Consider the following 22,826-nt stretch of genomic DNA (forward strand, 5'->3'; position numbering starts at 1 on the left):
TTGGAACCACCAAGACTCTTCCTAGAGCTGGCAGCCCGGCCAAACTGAGAAATCTGGGGTGAAAAGCCTGATAGAGCTCTAGAGTTCTTCTGAGGAGATGGGAGAACCTTCCAGAAGGACAACCATCTCTGCAGCACTCCACCAATCAGGCCTTTATGGTAGAGTGGCCAGACAGAAGCCACTCATCAATAAAATGCACATGACAGCCTGCTTGAAGTTTGCCAAAAGGCACCTAAAGAAACAAGATTCTCTGGTCTGATGAAACCAAGATTTAACTCTTTAGCCTGAATGCCAAACGTCATGCCTAGAGGAAACCTGGCAGGAAGGATGGTGGTGGCAGCATCATGCTGTGGGATGTTTTTCATCGGCAGGGACTGGGAGACTAGTCAGGATCGAGGGAAAGATGAACGGAGCAAAGTATAGAGAGATCCTTGATGAAAACCTGCTCCAGAGTGCTCAGGACTTCAGACTGGGGTGAAGGTTCACCTTCCAACAGGACAACAACCCAAAGCACACAGCCAAGACAATGCAGGAGTGGCTTCGGGACAAGTCTCTGAATGTCCTTGAGTGGCCCAGCCAGAGTCCGGACTTGAACCCGATCAACCACCTCTGGAGAGACCTGATAATAGCTGTGCAGCAACGCTCCCCATCCAACCTGACAGAGTGTGAGAGGATCTGCAGAGAAGAATGGGAGAAACTCCCCAAATACAGGTGTGCCAAGCTTGTACCGTAATATCCAAGAAGACTCTATGCTGTAATCGCTGCCAAAGGTGCTTCAACAAAGTACTGAGTAAAGGGTCCGAATACTTATGTAGATGTTATATTTCAGTTTTTTGGCAACAACGAACAATGAGACATTGTACTGATGCATAAAAAGTTTAAAAAATTTAAGTTAAAATTTTGCAAAGTTAGTGTGGGAGAGGTGAAAAAAATATTGTTACCGATCAATAATGACAAACCTTGTGGCATTGACAACTTAGATGGAAAGCTACTGAGGATGGTAGATGACTCTATAGCCACTCCTATCTGTCATGTCTTTAATCTGAGCCTAGAGGAAAATATTTTTCCTCAGGCCTGGAGGGAAGCCAAAGTCATTCCGCTATCCAAGAGTGGTAAAGCGGTCTTTACTGGTTCTAACAGCAGACCTGAAGAAAATGGTGTTTGACCAAATGCAATGCTATTTCTCTGTAAAGAAATTAACAGCAGACTTTCAGCATGCTTATAGAGAAGGGCCCTCAACATGTATAGCACTGACACAAATGACTGACGATTGGTCAAAAGAAAATGATAATAAGAAGATTGTGGGAGCTGTACTGTTAGATTTCAGCGCAGCCTTTGATATTATTGACCATAACCTGTTGTTGGGAAAACGTATGTGTTATGGCTTTTCAACCTCTGCCATATCGTGGATTCAGAGCTATCTATCTAATAGAACTCAGAGGGTTTTCTTTAATGGAAGCTTCTCTAATGTCAAACATGTAAAGTGTGGTGTAACACAGGGCAGCTCTCTAGGACCTCTACTCTTTTCTATTTTTACCAATGACCTGCCACTGGCATTAAACAAAGCATGTGTGTCCAGTGGGGAGAACAAGTATTTGATACACTGCCGATTTTGCAGGTTTTCCTACTTACAAAGCATGTAGAGCTCTGTAATTTTTATCATAGGTACACTTCAACTGTGAGAGACGGAATCTAAAACAAAAATCCAGAAAATCACATTGTATGATTTTTAAGTAATTAATTTGCATTTTATTGCATGACATAAGTATTTGATACATCAGAAAAGCAGAACTTAACATTTGGTACAGAAACCTTTGTTTGCAATTACAGAGATCATACGTTTCCTGTAGGTCTTGACCAGGTTTGCACACACTGCAGCAGGGATTTTGGCCCATTCCTCCATACAGACCTTCTCCAGATCCTTCAGAATTCGTGGCTGTCGCTGGGCAATACGGACTTTCAGCTCCCTCCAAAGATTTTCTTTTGGGTTCAGGTCTGGAGACTGGCTAGGCCACTCCAAGACCTTGAGATGCTTCTTACGGAGCCACTCCTTAGTTGCCCTGGCTGTGTGTTTCGGGTCGTTGTCATGCTGGAAGACCCAGCCACGACCCATCTTCAATGCTCTTACTGAGGGAAGGAGGTTGTTGGCCAAGATCTCGCGATACATGGCCCCATCCATCCTCCCCTCCATACGGTGCCGTCGTCCTGTCCCCTTTGCAGAAAAGCATCCCCAAAGAATGATGTTTCCACCTCCATGCTTCACGGTTGGGATGGTGTTCTTGGGGTTGTACTCATCCTTCTTCTTCCTCCAAACACGGCGAGTGAAGTTTAGACCAAAAAGCTATATTTTTGTCTCATCAGACCACATGACCTTCTCCCATTCCTCCTCTGGATCATCCAGATGGTCATTGGCAAACTTCAGACGGGCCTGGACATGCGCTGGCTTGAGCAGGGGGACCTTGCGTGCACTAGAGGATTTAATCCATGACGGTGTAGTGTGTAACTAATGGTTTTCTTTGAGACTGTGGTCCTAGCTCTCTTCAGGTCATTGACCAGGTCCTGCTGTGTAATTCTGGGCTGATCCCTCACCTTCCTCTTGATCATTGATGCCCCACGAGGTGAGATCTTGCATGGAGCCCCAGACCGAGGGTGATTGACCGTCATCTTGAACTTCTTCCATTTTCTAATAATTGCGCCAACAGTTGTTGCCTTCTCACCAAGCACTTGCCTATTGTCCTGTAGCACATCCCAGCCTTGTGCAGGTCTACAATTTTATCCCTGATGTCCTTACACAGCTCTCTGGTCTTGGCCATTGTGGAGAGGTTGGAGTCTGTTTGATTGAGTGTGTGGACAGGTGTCTTTTATACAGGTAATGAGTTCAAACAGGTGCAGTTAATACAGGTAATGAGTGGAGAACAGGAGGGCTTCTTAAAGAAAAACTAACAGGTCTGTGAGAGCCGGAATTCTCACTGGTTGGTAGGTGATCTAATACTTATGTCATGCAATAAAATGCAAAATAATTACTTAAAAAATCATACAATGTGATTTTCTGGATTTTTGTTTTAGATTCCGTCTCTCACAGTTGAAGTGTACCTATGATAAAAATTACAGACCTCTACATGCTTTGTAAGTAGGAAAACCTGCAAAATCGGCAGTGTATCAAATTCTTGTTCTCCCCACTGTATGTCTTTTTCGTTATGTGTCGGACCCCAGTAAGACTAGCTGTCGCCATTGGCGTCGGCTAATGGGGATCCTAATAAATCAAATCAAATAGATATTGAATAGATGTTAAACATGACTTGGAAAGGCAATCAGTTCCTTCTCCTACAGAACTCTAAATGTAACCCCAGCTGAATGGAATTGAATTGTCAGCTAAAGAGATTATAGTGCATTGAGGTGTAACTGGACCTGTGTGGAAAGAGAAAAGTATAGGTTTTCATTCACGTCTGAAACAGAGCCTTTCTAGTTGATTAGCATCAGGGCTTGAAGAGGGTGGGGATGTAGAGACTGCAATCGCTCTATAAAGTGTTTAATTATCCAAAGCCTTGGTGCTCTCTGTTTCCTCACATCTTCGTGTGGCAGACCTCTGCTAACAGATTGTGTTACTGCCTTGTGTTAATCTGCTATGCCTTGGGTGGATGGCATTTTTACCTTGTAATTGGGAAGGAGGTGGACGAGTGTGTGTAGGTGTTTGTAGAAGATCTATTAAAGGAGCTGTCGAAGCTCTTGATCCAGCGTTTTGACACAGTAGGCAACATCAGCAACCTTTTAGATACACCGCATCACAGAAGTCACCGCAAACATCACAAGCCGTGACTGGTCTCCGATTGATTATCCACACTACTAAGTACAGAAGCGGTTTTATGAGAATCCCAAAGATAATCAGATGAATAGTCTTGTAAACCCGACCCTTGGCAACAGCAGTGACTAGGGTCTGCGATTCATGACGGACTCTTTTGGTACTTAGATTAAGGGGGGGAAAAAATGTCCAGGGTGGTTCCTCTTCAGACAGACAACTCTCCCATCAAATCTAAAGGCAGACATGCGAGAACGTCGCGATTTGAAACCAAAGTTTACAGGCAAAACCTTTGCAGTGGTTTTAGTGAAGGTAAGGTAGTTGATGCAAACTAGCCACTTGCAAAATGCACTCAAACTGACATTCTATTATGCACAGACATTACGTGTTAAGCTGGAACATTGGATATATAGTGGGAGGCGACTGGGTTAGCTCTTTGTTGTATATAGATCATCTCAGCAATAACCATGTGTACAACTCAGGTCTCTGCCTCCTTTTAAGGTCTTTTCCATTTCCATTTTAGTCATTTAGCATACACTCTTATCCAGAGCGATTTACAGCTAGGGTTAGGTTACAGTTTTCCCCTGTAATGTTTGTTCATGACTGCACTGCCTGAGCACAACATATGATAGCAATGTATGTGCATAAAGATGAAAGCATGATTAAATAGCCTATCTAATATTTCAGATTCTTTGAAAATAAGCAGATGTGATATACACAGGAGAGGTGAGTCTGCGTGGCTGTCTATGGACCCGTAATCCACCGCGAATCACTGACGTACTAGCAACAACATCTGTGTTAACATGCTAGCAACAACACGCTAGTGGAAAACATGCTTACAGGTAGCAGCAAACCTGAACCTGGGGATAAAGGGATTAACACCTTCCATGATGACTATACCAACAATTAAACAGCAACAACAACAACCACCACAATAGGGATACAGCTGGGCAGGTAACCTTTAGTGACAGCTGCTGCACTACCAGGGAGGCAGCTGGGTCTGTCAGTCAGGTGAGCTGGGAGAGAGGGAGAGAATTAGTGGATGAAAGAGGGAACGGTAGAGGGAGCGAGATTGAGAGAGTGACAACAATTGAATGAAAGAGAGGGAATGAAAGAGAGAAATGTAGAGAGCAGCAGACTGTGATGAAGAGGTAGGCAGATTGCTCTGATGGATAGGCTCTGTTTAGCTATAACACCATGTTGAAATAATAATGGAGGCAAGCCATATCTGGGCTAGGTAGATGCCAGTACCCTTACGGGAAAACCACATGAATTTCACGTAATCACGTGTTTCACATGTGATCTCGTGATCACATGTAATCTTATGGGAAGTTAATGTGATAACGTGACAACTTGTAAAAGCAACATGAACACAAAACTGCACATGTGAAAACATGATCTCATGTGAAATAAATGTGACAATAAACGCTTTTCACATGTAAAACTGCAAATCCGATTTTCACATGTAAAAATTCTTCACTTGTGAAAATGCAATTCAATATGTGAGAGTTAGATTTTCACATGTGAATGTTTCTTACATGTGGAACTGTGCAAATTAGATTTTAACGTGTGTTTTCCACATGTGAAAATCCAATTCCACATGTGAGAGTTCGATTTTCACATGAACGTTTTTCATGTGAAAGTGCAAATTCGATTTTCACATGTGAAAATGTTTCAAATGTGTAACTTCATGTGAAATATCATCACATGTGAAGTGTTCCAAAACCATGATTTCGCATGTGAAATAAAATTGTACATAGGCAAAACATGGACATTTCACATGTGAAATCTCACATGAAATTATGTGGTTTTTCCGTAAGGGTTATGAATGGATGTATAAATAGATGGAGTAAGACAGGAGAGGTAGTGGTAGAGAAAGGAACACATGAGCAAAATAGGAGGTGTCTGTCTGATTCGATGAGTCGTAAGGGGAGAGGACAAAAAAATTAAAAAATTCTCCCCACAGATTTAAAACTTCAGTGAAGACATCCAATCCTCACTTTGTAAATGAGAGACGTAGAGACGCTGAAGGGATTTGAAAACCCAGCACAACCCCAAACACGATTCTGATCAACTTAAACGGAGATAAAACGCAAAGTTGTGGAGCTGCAGGCAGTTTAAAACTAATTAGAGCACGTCAGATCGGAGGAGGCAAGCAGGCAGCCCTCGTACGGCTGATAACATGACTCCGGGCTGTGGTAGAAAAATGTGTTACTTATTAATCAAACAAAGGGGACTCTAATTTGTCTTGCACAACTTTTACAACTACAGGCAGCAATGCATCATGGGCTGTCAAAGAAAAGCCCTAGTGATTGGCTTAGAGAAAATCATCCCCTTCATTTCATGGAGGGGGGTCAAATTCCGTTTTCTTTTTTGGAAGAGCACAGCGGGATGTAACATTTACTTTAACCAGTAAACCGAATATAGAAAAAAATAGCACTGTAAAATAAAGTGTAGTTGGCTAAATTGTCTAATATAATTGTGCCAATCCAATTTCCATCCTAATCATTTAGCCACAATGGAGAGTGGTAGAATTATGAAAACAAGCATTTCGCTACACCCGTAATAACATCTGCTAAACGTGTATGTGACCAATAACATTTGATTTGAATAGTTCTGACTCATACAAATCCAATGTCCAGAGTTTGATTCAAGTTGCAACATGATAATCCATTTATTTGACGTTATTCTCTTTAGAAAAATCGAAAGAAAAATGTAACAAAACGAATTCTGATCGAAAATCGAAATAAAAGGTCTCTAAATTCAAACTAAAGTAACACACGTTGCATGGCCTGGTATTACCAATACTTTTTACACATACCTTCAGACCCTGAAGGTTGATTAATGTCTAAATTGTTGCTGTGCATAAGTGCTACCCTTTGTCAGTTGAGTAACAAAACTAGCCCTAGACACTGTCACGGACGTTGAAGGACGGGTCAGACCAAGGCGCAGCGTGAAATGCATCCATGTTTATTAAACCGAATAAACATACAAAAACAACAACAGGCAACGAAACGTGACGTCGGAAGGCTATACACACACAAGCCAAACTCACCGAGCACAAAACAAGATCCCACAACACAGGCAGGAAAACTGGCTGCCTAAGTATGATCCCCAATCAGAGACAACGAGCGACAGCTGCCTCTGATTGGGAACCACACCTGGCAAAATAGAAATACAAACATAGAATCAACACACACATGATATTCACACCCTGACCAAACTAACTAGAGTTCTATACAGTGGGGGAAAAAAGTATTTAGTCAGCCACCAATTGTGCAAGTTCTCCCACTTAAAAAGATCAGAGAGGCCTGTAATTTTCATCATAGGTACACGTCAACTATGACAGACAAATTGAGAAAAAAAATCCAGAAAATCACATTGTAGGATTTTTAATGAATTTATTTGCAAATTATGGTGGAAAATAAGTATTTGGTCACCTACAAACAAGCAAGATTTCTGGCTCTCACAGACCTGTAACTTCTTCTTTAAGAGGCTCCTCTGTCCTCCACTCGTTACCTGTATTAATGGCACCTGTTTGAACTTGTTATCAGTATAAAAGACACCTGTCCACAACCTCAAACAGTCAAACTCCAAACTCCACTATGGCCAAGACCAAAGAGCTGTCAAAGGACACCAGAAGCAAAATTGTAGACCTGCACCAGGCTGGGAAGACTGAATCTGCAATAGATAAGCAGCTTGGTTTGAAGAAATCAACTGTGGGAGCAATTATTAGGAAATGGAAGACATACAAGACCACTGATAATCTCCCTCGATCTGGGGCTCCACGCAAGATCTCAGCCCGTGGGGTCAAAATGATCACAAGAACGGTGAGCAAAAATCCCAGAACCACACGGGGGGACCAAAGTAACAAAGCCTACCATTAGTAACACACTACGACGCCAGGGACTCAAATCCTGCAGTGCAGACGTGTCCCCCTACTTAAGCCAGTACATGTCCAGGCCCGTCTGAAGTTTGCTAGAGTGCATTTGGATGATCCAGAAGAGGATTGGGAGAATGTCATATGGTCAGATGAAACCAAAATATAAATGTTTGGTAAAAACTCAACTCGTCGTTTTTGGAGAACAAAGAATGCTGAGTTGGGGCTGTTTTTCTGCAAAGGGACCAGGACGACTGATCCGTGTAAAGGAAAGAATGAATGGGGCCATGTATCGTGAGATTTTGAGTGAAAACCTCCTTCCATCAGCAAGGGCATTGAAGATGAAACGTGGCTGGGTCTTTCAGCATGACAATGATCCCAAACACACCGCCCGGGCAACGAAGGAGTGGCTTCGTAAGAAGCATTTCAAGGTCCTGGAGTGGCCTAGCCAGTCTCCAGATCTCAACCCCATAGACAATCTTTGGAGGGAGTTGAAAGTCTGTGTTGCCCAGCGACAGCCCCAAAACATCACTGCTCTAGAGGAGATCTGCATGGAGGAATGGGCCAAAATACCAGCAACAGTGTGTGAAAACCTTGTGGAGTCTTACAGAAAACGTTTGACCTGTGTCATTGCCAACAAAGGGTATATAACAAAGTATTGAGAAACTTTTGTTATTGACCAAATACTTATTTTCCACCATAATTTGCAAATAAATTCATAAAAAATCCTACAATGTGATTTTCTGGAAAAAAAATCCTCTTTTTGTCTGTCATAGTTGACGTGTACCTATGATGAAAATTACAGGCCTCTCTCATCTTTTTAAGTGGGAGAACTTGCACAATTGGTGGCTGACTAAATACTTTTTTCCCCACTGTAGGTCAGGGCGTGACAGTACCCCCCCCAAAGGTGCGGACTCCAGCCGCACAAACCTGATTTAACAGGGGAAGGTCCGGGTGGGCTTCCAGCCTCGGTGGCGGCTCCGGCTCCGGGCTTGCCGTCTCCTCCCTTACTGACTCCGCGTTGCACCCCTGGACCGGTCTGGACCTCAACGCGGAGCTTCCCCTCTCAGTCCTCCCACAATGCACCCATCCCTGTCTGGACCCTGGTGTGGGAGACTCCGAACCTAGAGAGGGGCTAACGTCTGGACCCGGAGTGGAGCCGCTGACCGGAGCTGCACCGGATCCCGGTGGAGCGGACTGCTCTGGCTCCGGAGTGGAGCTGCTCACCGGAGCTGGACTGGGCACCGGTGGAGCGGACTGCTCTGGCTTCGGAGTGGAACCGTTGACCGGTGTGGACCAGGCACCGGTGGAACGGGCACGGGCCGTGCCGGACTGGAAACACGCACCACAGGTCTGGTGCGAGGAGCAGGCACGGGCCGGACCGGACTGGGAACACGCACCACTGGTCTGGTGCGAGGAGCAGGAACGGGCCGGGCTGGGAACACGCACCACTGGCTTGGTGCGGGGAGCAGGTACGGGGCGTACCGGGCTGGCGACACGCACCACTGATTTGGTGCGAGGAGCAGGCACGGGCCGGACCGGACTGGGAACACGCACCACTGGTCTGGTGCGAGGTGCAGGAACGGGCCAGGCCGGACTGGGAACACGCACCACTGGCTTGGTGCGGGGAGCAGGTATGGGGCGTACCAGACTGGGAACCGGCGCTGGAGGTCTATGACTGTCTCCGTCCTTTACACTCCGCGCCCCGACCTCCTCCAGTGAGGACTCCTCTTTGAGCCCCCACGAGTGCAGTGGTCGGGGTTCCTCTCTGTCGCTCCCCGACCACCCTTTTAGCCCCCCCCAAAAAAAATATTGGGGCTGTCTCTCCTTCTCCACCCTGATCGCTTTCAGGGCCTCCATCTGCCTTGCCAGATCCTCTCTTATCTCCCTCCAAGTCCAGACTCTCTGCTCCTCCTGGGCACGCTGCTTGGTCCATTGGTGGTGGGATCTTCTGTCACGGACGTTGAAGGACAGGTCAGACCAAGGCGCAGCGTGAAATGCATCCATGTTTATTAAACCGAATAAACATACAAAACAACAACAGGCAACGAACCGTGACGTCGGAAGGCTATACACACAAGCCAAACTCACCGAGCACAAAACAAGATCCCACAACACAGGCAGAGACAACGAGCGACAGCTGCCTCTGATTGGGAACCACACCCGGCCAAACATAGAAATACAAACATAGAATCAACACACACATGATATTCACACCCTGACCAAACTAACTAGAGTTCTATAGGTCAGGGCGTGACAGACACGTTTTATCTGTATCTGAATGAATGCTGTTATTTTGTGTTACACACCGTGACCCCTATCTTTTGTAAAAGCATCAAAAAGTGACACATAAACTGACACCAGGCTATACACACATACACTTTGGGACCACATGAACACTGATACCAGGCTATACACACATACACTTTGGGACCACATGAACACTGATACCAGGCTATACACACATACACTTTGGGACCACATGAACACTTCTACTGTACTCACCGCCGGTGACATTGCTGGGCGTGAGGGTCAGATTCCACAGTGCCAACGTACGTGCTGAAACATGAGAGGAAAATCATATATTAATGCACCACTAAAATATACAGGAAATTCATTAATAAAACCATATTCCATTTACAATTCATTTATAGTCCTATTCAGGTTCGACATGAAGATGGATACGTGTCAGATCAATGGAGACAACAAAGAAAGAAAAACGAAGAGACTCATAATGTCATAAAAGTATTGGATTTATCTTCTTTGTATTCTGTCACCCATTCCCTTTATAACATGTTACCAGTCAACATAGACAATTAGGCACGCAAGACGCAACACTACTGAAATAATTTAAACAATCTGACAAGGTGGAACACAAAAGAGACAAAATAGGAATCATCTTTGATTAATATCTGTAGTAAACATGACGATTGCCACTGTGACCAACCATTACTTACGCCCTATCCCCCCTATCCCTCACCCACACCCTCACCCACCCCTCTCCCCTTACATTTTCACAGCACTTAATTTCATGCTATACATAATATATACATGGAAATATTCCCTCTTTCACTCCGCCGTATGCTTTGATGTACAATTGCATTATTCAAATAGTGCAGGGGTACATGGCACCCATGGAGCATGTTTCGTTTGAGCTGGGGTCGCATTGCATCTCGTCATGAAGGAAATCTAGCACTCCTGACTGTCAAATAGTTCCTTCCAAACATCATTTTATGCCTGTCTACCTTCTCTTTTCCCCTCACTAAACTTAGATCAAAGGACAATTGGACAGGGGATGCTATCTATGTAAATAAAACATAAATATATCTTCAAATATATATAAAGTACAGGCAGTTTGGGCTGTTTTTTAATAAGGTGATAAAGTCAGAGGCAGTCTCACATGAATGGACAGACCGTTCTTTCATTTTATCTTAGATCATCCTCAAGTCCTGAGCTGGATATAGAGGTCACACAGCACACTGCAGTGGCTCAAACACACAACCCACTTCATCCTCAAAACACAGCTAACTCTTTCCATGATTCATCCTGTATCTTTGGTGGATTCATATCCCATTTTGGTGGGAGTCCATGTTCATGTTCTGTACGTGAGACTTGGCCTTGCTAGTTGGCCACGTAATGTTGATGTGATGGTTGATATTTACGATCCATTTACACACCCCCGTCAGTCTGTTCCCCCTAACTGCCTCTGTGGCTGCCATCCACTGACATAAAACAAGTTGGCCCAAGAACATGATTTCAACATAAACGGCTGTGTTCTGTTCAGAGAAAGACACACACAGACACACATCCAAGCACTTACTGTAGCACACATGCATACACACACACACACACACACACACACACACACACACACACACACACACACACACACACACACACACACTAAACATCTAACCAATGGACCGGATGTCCACACACTGTGAGGACATGCGGTCTGCTAGTTTGAGGGTAGGCCACACAGACGGCACACTCAGCATGTGTGATATTACATTGGTAACACAAGTCCTACAATCCATCCTCAGAATTATTCTATAATAGAGGAACTCCCCAGGGATGTACTCACTCGTGAAGACTGTGCCCACGCTCCACAAACATTACCATAACATCCTCCCCTAACAGGGAACAGGCTCTGGACATCGCTTGTGACAGTCCGTCCTTTATAAATAGTTATAATTAGAGAGGCTGCACCATATTCCCTACATAGTGCACTAGTTTTGACCAGAACCCTATGGGCCCTGGTCAAAACTAGTGCACAATATAGGGTGCCATTTGGGACTTAGACAATCATTCCAGAGAGACTGCAAGACCCTAGTGATCCTATGCCCTTGGTTCGATAATATGTCAAAGGACCAGGCCAATGAGATAACATGACCTGCAACCTATACAGGCTCAGAGCCAATACAAACTGATCCCTGTGATCTCTCTTGAGACCTAGAAAACCCATAAAGATACACAGTATTGAATTTTCTTTTCCATCTCAGTAAATAATTTCAAAGTACTGTATGTATTAAATGGGCAATCTAATAGATCACCCATCTCCCAAGACCAAGCCCCATCTCATGATGTTCTTCTCTACAGTAGCAGAGGCCAATGCCCTCTATTCTACCATACGGGGTCAGTGCGGCTGACTGAACACAACTGAAGAAAGGTCAGAGTCAGAGTTGTCCTCCAGCTAGTCACCCTACCGTAACTCTCAGAGTATACCCTTTACACTGGTCTCAAATTCTGTCAAGAACTCAAATATCACACATCTACTAGAAACAGGTGCCACTCCTCAGTGCACTGGTGGTACTGTTGCCTCTAAACCAGCTATCATAACAATAGTCAACGGCATACCATCCTGCATCCCACTGCTGGCTTTCCTCTGACGCTAAGCAGGGTTGGTCCTGGTCAGTCCCTGGATGCTGATATAAGTGGTGTTGGAGGGCCAGTAGGAGGGCACTCTTTCCTCTGGTCTAAAATCCCAGGACAGTGATTGGGGACATTGCCCTGTGTAGGGCGCTGTCTTTCGGAAGGGATGTTAAACAGGTGTCCAGACTCTCTGTGGTCATTAAAGATCCCATGGCAATTATTGTAAGAGTAGGGGTGTTAACCCCAGTGTCCTGGCTAAATTCCCAATCTGGCCACCTAATCATTCCCAGGTTGTTGCTTAGAATGCATTCTCAATCAACTTTCCTGGTTATAAAAAAACCTACCCAGCCCTACCACTCACCTAAATGCTGTGCTCACACACCATTCATTCATATAAGCAAGTCAACCCACACACGTTCCAGTGATTCATGTCACTGCTGACTGGTGTAATGCAATTTGACAAGTTTATTGCTCAATTAATAAACCATGACTCATACAAACAGTTGAATTCACCTTTTTACACCATTTCAAGTAAAATCAAGCTTTTTTTCTCAATTACTGGCTTACTGTGATGATAAGATAGCTTGTTGGAGTAATAGTGTTGACAAATCATGGTTGTGGCCTTCAGATGCCCATTAAGGGGAGACAGACATTGATTCATGAAATCTGAGATGAGATGTTAATCACTGTTTGATCCGCATACTTTCCCTAAGCTTCCCTCTGTTTAATAGGCACACATATCAGAGATGGATGGAGCCAGAGAGAGAGGGAGCGAGAGAGAGGGAGAGAGAGAGGGCGAGAGAGAGAGAAAGAAAGAGAGCAAGGGAGAGTCAAGTGTTGATTAAATGAGGAAATACATGTGGAAGGGAGTAAACATCTTCTACTGCAGAAAGCAGGGAAGGGAAATCAAGTAATAATGTGAGGGGGCCGCTGTACATATCCCCATTGAAGTTTTCTGTTGAATAGTCACCATGGAAACAGCACAACTGCATAACCCCCGCCCACAAGTTTGATATGTCAATGTCTATTGATGCCAGCCAGCCATCGTCCTTGATTGCGCTGACTTCTAAACAGCAGTTCTTAGAACAGTTTATTGAAGTGGGTTGAGACGATTATGTTAAACAAAGTCGATGATTTCTCTCTGCGTTAATAGCTTGTCTATTAGACATCCTGAGTGCTCTTTCTCAGCACTGAAACAACTTTAATTATAAGCCACTACCACCACGTAGTGCTCATAAAAGTTTGCCACAGTATCTCCTCTTTCTAGGTCAAAGGGGTGCGCATAAAGCCTATGGATCAAAAGGATATGCATTATTCTTGCTTTTTACTAAGCCGCTTAATTGCAACCAAGTAGTGGCTAATGTGCGTCTCATCCTCCAATATCCCTTCAAAAGCACTTATGGCTAATTTAAGAGCTGGGCACTGTGTGTGTGTGTGTGTGTGTGTGTGTGTGTGTGTGTGTGTGTGTGTGTGTGTGTGTGTGTGTGTGTGTGTGTGTGTGTGTGTGTGTGTGTGTGTGTGTGTGCACACGTGTGTACGTGTGACTGCATGCATGTGAGTGTTACTGAACCATCGCTCGCTGGTCCAACTGCCGCGAAGAGTTAATTGCACACAAGCTTATTTGATCCTTAAAGGAAGAATAGAATTGCTTAATAGAAAATTGCTTCCATTCAATTAGCAGGCTTTTTCAAGGGAGACAACATCAATACTGCAGCTTCACAGCGTTTTTGCACAGATATACTATATTTCAGCATCAAGGTAAACTGTTGAACTGGCTATAACCTGAAGTTAAGGTAGCAGAGGAATACTTTCAGCAAAAATAAATAATTCAAATACTGAGCTACAGTGGGGGAAAAAAGTATTTAGTCAGCCACCAATTGTGCAAGTTCTCCCACTTAAAAAGATGAGAGAGGCCTGTAATTTTCATCATAGGTACACGTCAACTATGACAGACAAAATGAGGAAAAAAAATCCAGAAAATCACATTGTAGGATTTTTTATGAATTTATTTGCAAATTATGGTGGAAAATAAGTATTTGGTCAATAACAAACGTTTCTCAATACTTTGTTATATACCCTTTGTTGGCAATGACACAGGTCAAACGTTTTCTGTAAGTCTTCACAAGGTTTTCACACACTGTTGCTGGTATTTTGGCCCATTCCTCCATGCAGATCTCCTCTAGAGCAGTGATGTTTTGGGGCTGTCGCTGGGCAACAGGGACTTTCAACTCCCTCCAAAGATTTTCTATGGGGTTGAGATCTGGAGACTGGCTAGGCCACTCCAGGAACTTGAAATGCTTCTTACGAAGCCACTCCTTCGTTGCCCGGGCGGTGTGTTTGGGATCATTGTCATGCTGAAAGACCCAGCCACGTTTAATCTTCAATGCCCTTGCTGATGGAAGGAGGTTTTCACTCAAAATCTCACAATACATGGCCCCATTCATTCTTTCCTTTACACGGATCAGTCGTCCTGGTCCCTTTGCAGAAAAACAGCCCCAAAGCATGATGTTTCCACCCCCATGCTTCACAGTAGGTATGGTGTTCTTTGAATGCAACTCAGCATTCTTTGTTCTCCAAACACGACGAGTTGAGTTTTTACCAAAAAGTTATATTTTGGTTTCATCTGACCAATCCTCTTCTGGATCATCCAAATGCACTCTAGCAAACTTCAGACGGGCCTGGACGTGTACTGGCTTAAGCAGGGGGACACGTCTGTCACTGCAGGATTTGAGTCCCTGGCAGCGTAGTGTGTTACTGATGGTAGGCTTTGTTACTTTGGTCCCAGCTCTCTGCAGGTCATTCACTAGGTCCCCCTGTGTGGTTCTGGGATTTTTGCTCACCGTTCTTGTGATCATTTTGACCCCACGGGGTGAGATCTTGCGTGGAGCCCCAGATCGAGGGAGATTATCAGTGGTCTTGTATGTCTTCCATTTCCTAATAATTGCTCCCACAGTTGATTTCTTCAAACCAAGCTGCTTACCTATTGCATATTCAGTCTTCCCAGCCTGGTGCAGGTCTACAATTGTGTTTCTGGTGTCCTTTGACAGCTCTTTGGTCTTGGCCATAGTGGAGTTATGAGTGTGACTGTTTGAGGTTGTGGACAGGTGTCTTTTATACTGATAACAAGTTCAAACAGGTGCCATTAATACAGGTAACGAGTGGAGGACAGAGGAGCCTCTTAAAGAAGAAGTTACAGGTCTGTGAGAGCCAGAAATCTTGCTTGTTTGTAGGTGACCAAATACTTATTTTCCACCATAATTTGCAAATAAATTCATAAAAAATCCTACAATGTGATTTTCTTGATTTTTTTTCTCAATTTGTCTGTCATTTTACATTTTACAATTTAGTCATTTAGCAGACGCTCTTATCCAGAGCGACTTACAGTTAGTGAATACATTTATTTTTTTATACTTGCCCCCCGTGGGAATCAAACCCACAACCCTGGCATTGCAAACGCCATGCTCTATCAACTGAGCTACATCCCTGCCGGCCATTCCCTCCCCTACCCTGGACAACGCTGGGCCAATTGTGCGCCGCCCATGAGTCTCCCGGTCGCGGCCGGCTGCGACAGAGCCTGGATACGAACCAGGATCTCTAGTGGCACAGTTAGCACTGCGATGCAGTGCCTTAGACCACTGCGCCACTCATAGTTGACGTGTACCTATGATGAAAATTACAGGCCTCTCTCATAGTTTTAAGTGGGAGAACTTGCACAATTGGTGGCTGACTAAATACTTTTTTCCCCCACTGTATATTGTATGCAAAACAAATGAGAAATTATATTATTTTATACTAATATAATTGCTCAGAGAAAGACATTTTGTTTAACAAGTAATACTTTCTTTTTGGAGAAAAAAAAAATATGACTTATTAAACAAAATGTATTTCTCTGAGCAATTGTATTAGTTTAATATAATTTCCCACATTGTTTGGAACATACAATGTAACTCAGTATTTGAATTATTTATTTCATACAGTCATTTTTGTTAATCTTTTCAAGGGTGTCAATCATTTCAGAACCTCACTGTATTTGCATAGTTTATTTGCAAAGCTTTAGTCTCGTGAGAGACGGGTAGTACTTCTGTTACATGTATTTGAAATACATATTTTAATTACTCCTGAGTATTTGTATTTTATATTACATTGGGCTGAACTACACTCCAATGTATTTTGTAACAAGATACTTTTGAAAGCTGTAATTTGTATTATTTCTTTATAGCGGTTCATCATTTAGTTGTCCCCGTCTGATGGCACTGTGGTGTGTCTGCTAAATGAACTAAATGTAAATGTATATGTAAAAAATGACAATTGCAAAGCATGCTGAGTATTACCCTAATGAGCTCTGCCCTGAAACAAGGCCAATGACGATACCCAGTGTGCTTTGCAGTTGTTAATTTTCACATATACAGTTGAAGTCGGAAGTTTACATACACTTAGGTTGGAGTTATTAAAACGTGTTTTTCAACCACTCCACAAATGTATTTTTAACAAACTATAGTTTTGGATAGTCGGTTAGGACATCTACTTTCTGTCCTTTGTGCATGACACAAGTAATTTTTCCAACAATTGTTTACAGACAGATTATTTCACTTATAATTCACTTTATCACAATTCCAGTGGTCAGAAGTTTACATACACTAAATTGACTGTGCCTTTAAACTGATTGGAAAATTCCAGAAAATTATGTCATGGCTTTAGAAACTTCTGATAGGCTAATTGACAATTGGAGGTGTACCTGTGGATGTATTTCAAGGTCTACCTTCAAACTCAGTGCCTCTTTGCTTGACATCATGGGAAAATCAAAAGAAATCAGCCAAGACCTCAGAAAAAAAAAATGTAGACGTCCACAAGTCTGGTTCATCCTTGGGAGCAATTTCCAAACGCCTGAAGGTACCACGTTCATCTGTACAAGCAATATTACGCAAGTATAAACACCATGGGACCACGCAGCCGTCATACCGCTCAGGAAGGAGACGCGTTCTGTCTCCTAGAGATGAACGTACTTTGGTGTGAAAAGTGCAAATCAATCCCACAACAACAGCAAAGGACCTTGTGAAGATGCTGGAGGAAACAGGTACAAAAGTATCTATATCCACAGTAAAACAAGTCCTATAACGACATAACCTGAAAGGCCGCTCAGCAAGGAAGCAATATTGAAGCAACATCTCAAGACATCAGTCAGGAAGTTAAAGCTTGGTCGCAAATGCTTCTTCCAAATGGACAATGACCCCAAGCATACTTCCAAAGTTGTGTCAAGGTATTGGAGTGGCCATCACAAAGCCCTGACCTTAATCCTGTAGAACATTTGTGGGCAGAACTGAAAAAGCGTGTGCGAGCAAGGAGGCCTGCAAACCTGACTCAGTTACACCAGCTCTGTCAGGAGGAATGGGCCAAAATTCACCCAACTTATTGTGGGAAGCTTGTGGAAGGCTACCCAACACGTTTGACCCAAGTTAAACAATTTAAAGGCAATGCTACCAAATACTAATTGAGTGTATGTAAACTTCTGACCCACTGGGAATGTGATGAAAGAAACAAAAGCTGAAATAAATCATTCTCTCTACTATTATTCTGACATTTCACATTCTTAAAATAAAGTGGTGATCCTAACTGACCTAAGACAGGGAATTTTTACTAGGATTAAATGTCAAGAATTGTGAAAAACGGAGTTTAAATGTATTTGGCTAAGGTGTATGTAAACTTCCGACTTCAACTGTACCGTTACATTTTGGTCATTTAGCAGACACTCTTATCCAGAGTGACAGTGCATTCATCTAAGGTAGATAAACAACAACATATCACAGTCATAGTAAGTAAGACGTTTCTGTAACCGTTACTGAGAATGTTGTTGCTCTTCGGCCGGCTACTTGCAAAGGTATTTTTGTATTTTAAAATACAAAATACATGTATTTTAATTAAATACAACACCTTGCAAAAGTATGTTATATTTTATTTTGATACATTGGTCTTTAGGGTATTTTAGAGTTGTATTTTGTCATTGTAATTTGTCATTTATGCCCATCCTTGAGTTTCGTTTTCTCCTTTCATGTGGAAGTTGAAAAGAGAAGGAAGAAATACCTCAAAACAAGATGGCTGACAGAGGTGGGCAGGGCAGACTATCTTCCTGTTCGTTGTGTGTCATCTCAGAACTTTTTCATTGTTGATTTCCCAAGAGTCCTCTAGGAGAAGGTGGTGACCTCATGTCATGAGAATGACAGTTGAAGAAAGAAAACGTTCCAGTTTCTTCTGTGTAAACTCTAAATCCAGCAATATTTCAGACATTTTCCTCTGAAAGAGACACAAAATAACCTATCCTCTGTGCTGTCTGTCAATTTCATATAAAAATGTATGATGAAGTGTAGAGAAAATATATTTGGCATCCTTTCTCAGTAACCATCTTTTAACTGACTGGGTAAAAGGGAATCAAAGAAATGATAGAGATAAAGATTCACATTGAATCCCATTTTAAACACTATCATGGTGAGTGGGAGATATGGATGATTTCATCCTTGACATGACTAGATAATGTGCTTGACATGATTTCCTCGATGCTCCGACGATAAAGCTCTTCACCTTTCATGGCCCTCTTTGTAGCCAACTATACACCTGTCTGAAGGTTTGTGCTACAGGTCAAACTATTGTTGCATTACAGGTCAAATGAGTCTTGAATCTTGTCAGTCAAACCCTCATAGGACGCTATAAAGACAGGCCTATGAAGTGAGCTCAATATCCTGACATCTCTTCCCCATGCAGTCTCTGATAACTTTGAGATAATCCCTCATAGATCTTATCAGATCTGAGCTCCACCAAATCATGTCCTCAAACACACTGCGTTCACACATACAGCACAGAGCAACTGCTCCACATAATCTTTTTGAGTGGACTTTGATGTGAAAGTGAGGGGTGCGAAGGGTGGGAAGGCTAATTCTTATGGAAAAGAGACCGCAATCATCACAGACTACTCCTAGATCAATACTGAGGGTAACAAGGTGCAACTCAAAGTCCCACCACCATCCCATATGATTAGACAGTCTTGATAAACTGCTCATGCAAAAAGATCCCACAGCCTATGGAAATCTCCTGGCCACGCCTTTGTAATGTAGTCAAGCCAACTTCAGCCAATGCCTGTGTCCAAAATGGCACCCTATTCATTTTATAGTGCACTACTTTTGACCCTATTCATTTTATAGTGCACTACTTTTGACCCTATTCATTTTATAGTGCACTACTTTTGACCCTATTCATTTTATAGTGCACTAATTTTGACCCTATTCATTTTATAGTGCACTACTTTTGACCCTATTCATTTTATAATGCACTACTTTTGACCCTATTCATTTTATAGTGCACTACTTTTGACCCTATTCCTTTTATAGTGCACTACTTTTGACCCTATTCCTTCTATAATGTAATGCACACCCTTTGACCAGAGCTCTATGGTCACATCCAATGTCTTTTTAACTGAAGGGTGAACTGCGATTAGTGATGGGCCAATTGAACCATCTGGGCACAATAAGAATGGCACTACTGACAGAGGTAAGAGTACATCTCACAACAACTACTTCTATCTCAGTGTCTATCTGAAGTGCTCTCTGACCAAAGCTACTGTATACTGTATAGCTCTCTATATATATTTATCTGGTTGGAAATGGCCTATGTTGCATCGATATTAGTCAGAAACATTGATTCTAATGTAAAAATGGACTACAAAGTGTAAATAGCATAATTATGGTCATCAAGTCAGTATCTTCTAAAACTGAGATTTAGCGAGATTTATGGAAGGTGTTATGTTCCTAGATTTAGTAGATATTCGAGGGTTGGGTTTTGATTTCGATCATGCCCACTTGCCCACAAACACGGGATGGTAATGCCTAGGGCGAATTGTCATGCTCGGCGTAACAGCTACGCTGATTGCGCTCTATCCAATAATACGACAGAACCTACAGACAGTGAGACAGACCTGCCCACATTATGGAGTGCCTCAGACTTGTTTACATAAGACAACACGTCGCCAATGTTATGTTGAAAGAACATATTGAGTAGCAACTTGCTGACGTGTTTGATAGTGATCACTCGAGTCTGCCACTGTTTTGGGCAAAGTTACAAATCGAGACAATGCGCACATGCATCCCAACTGCCACTATTCAATTTTCAAAAATTCTAAACCCATTTGCCAGCATCTTGTGTCACACCGCGACCTGTTTTGTAACATGATTCTCTATGAAACACTGCCAGACAGACACACACTCTGGTAATAGATAGTGAGAAACGGCACCGAAGCACTTTGCCACTCGCCAGTGACTTGATAAGCTTTTACTTGATAAGCTGATTTAGCTAACTTGGCCTCTCTGCTCAAATTGCCTGCTAGCAACTAGCTAGCTTTATTGACAACCACAGAGATGGAACTAGCTAGTGATTTTGGGCACTGATAAACAGAGTGTAGCTTGTGCTTTATTTACGATAGTTTGACAGCTTCCTGAAGATGTAGACATGTTCTCACAAATCAGTCTTGAGCGTAGTAGCAGCTGACTCGATACTGCAGTGCACTTCTAGTTTTCATTCAAAAAAATTTACTTGAGAAATACTGCACCAAATCAAATCAAATCAAATCACATTTTATTGGCCACATGCGCCGAATACAACAGGTGCAGACATTACAGTGAAATGCTTACTTACAGCCCTTAACCAACAGTGCATTTAAAAATAAAACAACAACAAAAAAAGTGTTGAGAAAAAAAGAGCAGAACTAAAATAAAATAACAGTAGGGAGGCTATATATACAGGGGGGTACCGGTGCAGAGTCAATGTGCGGGGGCACCGGCTAGTTGAGGTAGTTGAAGTAATATGTACATGTGGGTAGAGTTGTGACTATGTGACTATGCATAAATAATTAACAGAGTAGCAGCAGCGTAAAATGATGGGGTGGGGGGGCAGTGCAAATAGTCCGGGTAGCCATGATTAGCTGTTCAGGAGTATTATGGCTTGGGGGTAGAAGCTGTTGAGAAGTCTTTTGGACCTAGACTTGGCACACCAGTACCGCTTGCCATGCGGTAGCAGAGAGAACAGTCTATGACTAGGGTGGCTGGAGTCTTTGACAATTTTGAGGGCCTTCCTCTGACACCGCCTGGTATAGAGGTCCTGGATGGCAGGAAGCTTGGCCCCAGTGATGTACTGGGCCGTACGCACTACCCTCTGTAGTGCCTTGCGGTCGGAGGCCAAGCAGTTGCCATACCAGGCGGTGATGCAACCAGTAAGGATGCTCTCGATGGTGCAGCTATAGAATTTTTTGAGGATCTGAGGACCCATGCCAAATCTTTTCAGTCTCCTGAGGGGGAATAGGCTTTGTCGTGCCCTCTTGACGACTGTCTTGGTGTGTTTGGACCATGATAGTTTGTTGGTGATGTGGACACCAAGGAACTTGAAGCTCTCAACCTGTTCCACAACAGCCCAGTCGATGAGAATGGGGGCGTGCTCAGTCCTCTTTTTTTTCCTGTAGTCCACAATCATCTCCTTTGTCTTGGTCACGTTGAGGGAGACGTTGTTATCCTGGCACCACACGGCCAGGTCTCTGACCTCCTCCCTATAGGCTGTCTCATCGTTGTCGTTGATCAGGCCTACCACTGTTGTGTCGTCTGCAAACTTAATGATGGTGTTGGAGTCGTGCCTGGCCATGCAGTCATGGGTGAACAGGGAGTACAGGAGGGGACTGAGCACGCACCCCTGAGGGGCCCCCGTGTTGAGGATCAGTGTGGCAGATGTGTTGTTACCTACCCTTACCACCTGGGGACGGCCCGTCAGGAAGTCCAGGATCCAGTTGCAGAGGGAGGTGTTTAGTCCCAGGATCCTTAGCTTAGTGATGAGCTTTGAGGGCACTATGGTGTTGAATGCTGAGCTGTAGTCAATGAATAGCATTCTCACGTAGGTGTTCCTCTTGTCCAGGTGGGAAAGGGCAGTGTGGAGTGCAATAGAGATTGCATCATCTGTGGATCTGTTGGGGCGGTATGCAAATTGGAGTGGGTCTAGGGTTTCTGGGATAATGCTTTTGTAGTGAGCCATGACCAGCCTTTCAAAGCACTTCATGGCTACAGACGTCAGTGCTACGGGTCGGTAGTCATTTAGGCAGGTTATCTTAGAGTCCTTGGGCATGGGGACTATGGTGGTCTGCTTGAAACATGTTGGTATTACAGACTCAGTCAGGGACATGTTGAAAATGTCAGTGAAGACACTTGCCAGTTGGTCAGCACATGCTCAGAGTACACGTCCTGGTAATCCGTCTGG

At 43.4% G+C, this 22,826-nt stretch overlaps 1 protein-coding gene across 1 annotated transcript in view; it reads right to left on the reverse strand.

Moving 5' to 3' along the window:
* LOC121551688 (corticotropin-releasing factor receptor 1) overlaps positions 1-22,826 on the reverse strand; it is a 163,378-nt gene that overhangs the window by 93,923 nt on the left and 46,629 nt on the right. Inside the window, exon 3 of the mRNA XM_041864405.1 lies at positions 10,182-10,235. Within this exon, the coding sequence (XP_041720339.1) occupies positions 10,182-10,235 (54 nt within the window). The remainder of the gene's footprint in view (positions 1-10,181; positions 10,236-22,826) is intronic.

Source organism: Coregonus clupeaformis, chromosome 35, assembly GCF_020615455.1.
Source record: "Coregonus clupeaformis isolate EN_2021a chromosome 35, ASM2061545v1, whole genome shotgun sequence".
NCBI classification, from domain to species: domain Eukaryota; kingdom Metazoa; phylum Chordata; class Actinopteri; order Salmoniformes; family Salmonidae; genus Coregonus; species Coregonus clupeaformis.